Source organism: Gloeophyllum trabeum, assembly GCF_000344685.1.
Source record: "Gloeophyllum trabeum ATCC 11539 unplaced genomic scaffold GLOTRscaffold_00002, whole genome shotgun sequence".
Taxonomy (NCBI): Eukaryota; Fungi; Basidiomycota; class Agaricomycetes; order Gloeophyllales; family Gloeophyllaceae; genus Gloeophyllum; species Gloeophyllum trabeum.
Genome location: NW_006920411.1, coordinates 940,257 through 946,256, shown reverse-complemented (window position 1 = coordinate 946,256; position 6,000 = coordinate 940,257). Strand labels below are relative to the sequence as shown.

The following is a 6,000-nucleotide window of genomic DNA, read 5'->3' as shown; positions in this document are numbered from 1 at the left end:
AGTTAATAACATTTAGTTTGAAACGGGTTAATTACATGTTAAAAAGACATATCAACATTGTTAAAAACACTTTTGCAGTTTAAAATGCCTGGTAGGCCTCCACTGCACTCTCCGGGAGCTGTTTGACGTGCACTTTGCAAGCTGAAGTACATTAGGGGGTCTTTGCAACATGATGTCCCAGTGATATTTGACTTACGGGTACGGTCCTCTACCGGTGCATGGTGGATTCCAGGCTGCCGATAGGGGGGGTTTTTAACACCCAAATTGGCCTTGCCTAGAGGGGTCTGTTAATAACATGTTATTAACCTGTTATTAACAGCAGTTTATAACAGTGTAAATAATGAGCGACTTTTACACCGCACCTTAGTTCGGACCTATTTTCTCACACTAAGCTTTGGACTTGACACAGCGGCACTCAACTGCAGCGATTTCAGAGGGTGAGCCCAACCCGTTCCCGGACACCAGCGTAACGGGTGAGAACTCATACGCTCTACAGTGACGCTGTACGAGTTCCATCGGACAGTGTGCTCACTACAAGGATTACCAGCTATAAAGCTGATTTACAACTGCTAATTAACATGTGTAATTTTCGCGGCCCAAATTTACGGAACCCTACTTTAGAGTCTGCCTTGTGGATAGTTCGATCGGATTCGTACTGTCGCCGGGGATCCCAGCGTAAGGACACATGCGGGATTCTCAATTATTTTTAAAATCATAGTTCGCCGAGTTGGGGTACGGACACAGCTGAGTGCTCAATGACAGCGCCATACGTCACAGCGCCACGAAGGCGACAGGCTTGATAAGCGGATATGTGATTGGTGGCCGGCTCACAGGCGGCCAATCACATCAGCGTCTTCTACTCAACTCCCAGGCCCGCCCCAATCAGATCTAAAGTCGTTCAAGAGTCGCCCCATTCATGGTCTACACGATTGAACCCACCAGTACTGTCCAGGTAAAAGGTTGCTCAATGTGTGGTCCGCGTCCCGTCGGCGATCGTGCCAAACGCAATGAGAAAGAGGCGATGGCCGAGCTAAGCCAACAGACTCGTGTCACTGGCCATGGTTCTTTTAGGTGCGGTCAAGTCGGACGTCTTGCCTATTTCCCAATCTTGTGGCTCCGGGAGGGCGACATACTTCCATCTTTGTGGTACCGGAGGGCACCGGGCGCCCGATTTCCGTTCTGGCCCACAGCACGAAGAGGTACCGCCCGCGGAGCACAACCGTGGTCGCATACGACGGCTACACGACGGCTTGTACATTACTCATACCATGAATGCATACCATTTGTCACAGCCAATTGACCTTCTCTAAGAGCTTATCTTACACAATCGCAAGCTCCTTCACAGTGGATGATAGTTTCCTTCCCCCGCCACGAAATGTCTCATGTTATCACACAGGAAGAGCCTCGGGACAAATTTATGTATCCAGTAACGCTATGCTCCGGGCTTTTGGACATCAATCTCCGACAGTCGTGCGTTGTTACTTGGATGCCATTAGGGAGTATTTGATCAACTCCCATTATTGTGACCAACTTTCCAGTTAACAACAAAACAATAGAGACTCCTCCGAATTTTCAGGATGGAGTCTCGGTGACATGGAAGGTCCCTGTCAACACGAATATGATAGCGCGGACCGGTCTCCCAGTCCACCCCCATCATCCGTGGTCCAAGCGTGGCGTCCTCCTACACTATTTGGTGTCTTCTCTGTCATCCGATTCCGGACTCCATCCCAGGATTTCTGCGAGGCTCTATCGTTTCGTCGTTAGCTGTCATCACTGTTTCCTAATCTCCGAGTCTAACGCAAATTCACAGCAGCACCTACCTGACAGCGCCCGAGAGCGTGCACCTGAAGTCCATCAGAACTTCCGCATCCTTCCTGACAGCTTTATCAGAAGCTCTCGGTGCTTGATCGTAAGGACTCAGAGAATGCATGTTTGGCCCGTCATGACGCATTCGAGCGCTGACGGTGACAGCCCGCCTCCTCAAACTGTGGTCAACGTGATGGCTAGTGTGTACCTAAATATTACCGGCTCGACGTGGCTGTCTCAGTGCCGACTATAAGTGATTGATGTAGAGTGGCTGATGCGATTTTGTAGTCGTCCGGCCGTGTTCAAGGTGCTGCATAAACTCTCAGGTCCATATGGTTTTGCCAATGTTCTGATGTTCAACATGATGGCCCTCTTCGAAGCGCCGCCGCAGTTACAGCTGCCATCATTCGCGGATTCCGCCCCGCTTGGGAGAGATGATCCGTAAGACGTGCCAGTTGAAATGCACCATCCGTCCACACTGATCATATACAAACTTTATTAGTTGGGTACCATAGTGAGTAGATGATGGGTAATTGTCCAACAGTACTTGTACTAGAAATTATCGCTTTTCTTTGATCCCATGGAGACCAACAAGTGGGACCTTCGGGATATTGCTTGCGAGCACATGCACCATCATGAACCACCACAACCAACATCCTGCATATCTCTAGTACAGACAAACAACATGTGAATGCAGAGGATTGTGGAAACGTTGAGTGCAAGCGAGTGACTACGCTGGATTACACTTCTCCCACCCGCATACCGGAGCCCTCCTCATATTCTTCAGGTTGCAATGAGCGTGTCTTCACATCGGAATTGACACCGAGAGGGACCTTGACCAAGTCCGAGTTATTGTACTGATAGTCGTGGAATACGGTCGTGCTGGTATCAACATTAACTGTGAGGGCTTCCGCGGCGCCACCTGACTTCCTGACGTTCACTAATTCGACGGCCACCGGTGCGCTGGAATCATCCACAGAACTGATCTGCATGAAGAACGCGACAATGACACTGAGATCTGCCACGATTAGGCTGACACCATCCTGCCATGAACTGTGAATTAGCCAATCTCATTTGGAGGTGGCCTAGACAAACCTGTATAACAGCGGCACGCGCTTCCTCGAACCCGCCGTACCGCAGGATGGCGTAGGAATGGTATAGGCTTACGGCTGTGGCGATTGTAGTGGTGCTGAACACCGCAAAAATGCGAATCTTCTGTGTTCTCGTCAGCTTGACCTTCCAAATCAACTTCAATGGTGCGCCTATTAATACTGCGTCAGTCGCGACATCGGCTGCAAAAGGACGATGGGAGGATATCAGTTATCGTATGCTACAGAACAAAAGAACAATGTCCTACTGATAACTTGAGCGATGGCCACATTGCGTCCAAGGTCGCATTGCGGTTGCGGGGTATCCTTCCATCCAGGTTGATTCTCGCAGACCCAAAACACCTGAGAAAATAGGACGGCCCAGGCACAGCCAAAACAAAAGGCTGAACGAATGAGCCATCGTCTGAATGTCCCCGGAGCAGTCAAGCGGATAGTAGTGAACAATATCGACAGTTTAGAGCACCTAAGGATATTCCAGTGTCATCGAAGCGGAATGCAGAATCTGACCCCTCATACTCACCAATTAACTGCGTAGAAGAATTGGTCCAGCCTAGGTATCGGGGTAAAGATGTATACTCAAAATAAGCGGCACGTCCCTCACATGTAATACAACGCGATCCTCGTCGTATATGAATAAGAACCTGAAGGCCGACATAAGCACTTGTGGATTAGTATTAGCTGAAGTAACCTACGCTCGTCTCGGAAATGAAGCTCCATCGCTGAGATGAAGATAACAAAGCATATTACAGCTGCCATTGCCCAAAAATCATCCCATCCAAGCTGTCGCTTGCGGGCCCGCACCCACAGTCGGAAGAGGGTTACTGCAATGGCGAATATAGGAAGCGTCCACGTAAGCACTACACAGAGGCAATCAACAAGGGGTGACTGAAAATCACGGGCTATTCGATGTCGACTTACACCTGAGCTCAGTGAACTCTGCTTCAACGCTAAGCATGCTAATGAGAGTTTCTAGCCACCGGAAGAGGCACGAGCGGTCGTATACCTGGAGCTATATACTGGGAGGAGATACGGAGAGGAGCATCATTTTCGGAGATTGATACACTCTGATGCTTGGAGAGGGACATGGAAAGCCGTCAGGAGGTACTGATGATAGTGTGACTTGGGTCAGAAAATACCTCCCTCCATAAAGAAACGCACCACATATCGTTTCAACTGACTGCATAATGATAGAACCACGAAAAATTCCTGGTTGCAGGGAGCCCCAAAACCAAACAACGACAATTAATGATATATGCTTAGGAAGCCCATTGTTACGCAAGATGTCAGTGGGTTGCGGCTCCGGCGTGCTTTACTCCTGCTGCATCTGGCAGTTCCGATTGGACTATGCGCAGCAGCATAAAATGGGGTGCATCGGTTGCACTGCAACTGTTAGCAGCGCATCTCATTCATATTCCGTAACATGGTCACAAAACCCAAAATATGACCAGCTCACCCAGGTGTCCACCGGTGCTGGGTGCTGGACAAACTATACCCGCATACCCCATACCCTCAGTGGCTTCGGGTACAAAACCCGCCGTCGAGGCCGCGGGTCGTCGGCCGATCCCCGCAAGACTAGTGATGGCTTCTATACTGTCCTTAGAGGGCCTATAATCTATTGACAAGTCCGAATGTAACCTGCGGCTGAATACCAATGTGGTGAACTTACCTACCACCCATATGCAACCTTCCGGCCTGAGTACCACGTAGCCTGCTCAAATGTCAATGCAGTAGCTGCGCGAGCCGAGAATCCAGCCATTCGGGCTCCTCACCCAGGCTCGGGCGAAGTCGAGTCACCGAAGAGAGTCTCGCGATGTCAACGGGTTATTCCTCTGCCAGCAGTCGCCTACACACCAGACCCTCAAGGTCTCTATGCTTCGCACGGAGCGCCCGTTACGGCAAGTTGCAAATCGATGGGCCTCCCCACGAAAAAGATAGGATAGAATGATTCGTGGGCCGAGCTGATGGTGGGCCAACTCGGGACAGAATGAGGCCTAATCGAGTGAGATCACTCAAAATTCAAAACTCCCAGCAACGCATCGCAAACCTGGGCGACAAATGTGGATCGCCATCAGGCGGTACACCAATAATCCTGTTTCACTCTTTTTGTGGGGAGGCCCATTGATTTGCAACATGCTGTAGTTGTAATCACCCTTGATATCCATCCTGATATTGGATATTACGGATTACGTTTCCACGATCGCTAGCGATAGCCTGCAGCTGATCGACGGCCCCGGACTCTGGAGATCATAATACCTTGCGGACATTTACCAAGTCGGAAAGGCAGCTACTCTTTGCCACTCGCTGATCCTATCTTCCGGTCATACAAGACGTAGCTCGCCACCCATAGATGGTGAAGCGAATTAGACTGTTACTGAGACTTGAATCACTTGATGCATGATGATTTGTCCGAGTCCGCCATGGACAGAGATTATGTATGGAATTGGTATTCAGCACAGCAGTAAATTCTCGATAATGCAAATAAATACAACTTACAAGGATCATTCAGACGGTCCTGACTACTTAAGTAGTACATCAAGTTTCCTCTCACTAAATATGTGTGGCGTCGCGCCTACTTACTTTGTATTTGGCTGGACATCTGGTTGTTTCGCGGTCAAAGCTGCAGCTTACGATCCCTTTTTTGAGTTTGCACCTTCGCGTTCGACGCCCTTCATGTCTCCCGTCCGTAATGCATCTTGGAGCCATCTACAGCTGCGGTATCAAAGACTTCTTAGGCTTGCACAGACTCTTCCGCGGAATTCCATCCGCAGATTTCCATCAGTTGGTGCCACCGATCTTTGACCGGTGTACTTGTACCTGCCCCCGAGTCGTGAGAGGTGAGTGTGGAACGCGATGATGATCATGATCAGAGGTCCGTGCTATCCGGGTTGGCATCTTTCCTGCGGGACAGACGTCTATTCACGAAGAAGCGAACTATTCATAGATCTTGGGCTTACTCGTGAGCGCCGTTATCTTATCAGGTTACGTCTCCCCACACATCCAGTATCACTTGGAGTCCAGCGCACTACATGATGGGATCAAGAGGGGTGACCCCATATAACGGCTGGCGTTGCCCTGGATCACTGCC

The 6,000-nt window shown here is 49.8% G+C and overlaps 2 protein-coding genes across 2 annotated transcripts; one reads left to right on the top strand and one right to left on the bottom strand.

Moving 5' to 3' along the window:
- Positions 1-1,942: 1,942 nt before the first annotated feature.
- On the top strand, positions 1,943-2,251 carry GLOTRDRAFT_125377 (uncharacterized protein; the record flags this gene model as incomplete). The annotated part of the gene is made up of 2 exons (XM_007863957.1): positions 1,943-2,046; positions 2,095-2,251. 2 exons carry the CDS (start codon positions 1,943-1,945, stop codon positions 2,249-2,251), a joined length of 261 nt encoding a protein of 86 aa, XP_007862148.1.
- Positions 2,252-2,546: 295 nt separating this feature from the next.
- On the bottom strand, positions 2,547-3,773 carry GLOTRDRAFT_33368 (uncharacterized protein; the record flags this gene model as incomplete). The annotated part of the gene is made up of 4 exons (XM_007863504.1): positions 2,547-2,849; positions 2,902-3,098; positions 3,164-3,378; positions 3,604-3,773. Coding segments are annotated over 4 exons (885 nt in total), but the record flags the coding sequence as incomplete, so codon positions are not given.
- Between the last annotated feature and the right edge of the window lie 2,227 nt (positions 3,774-6,000).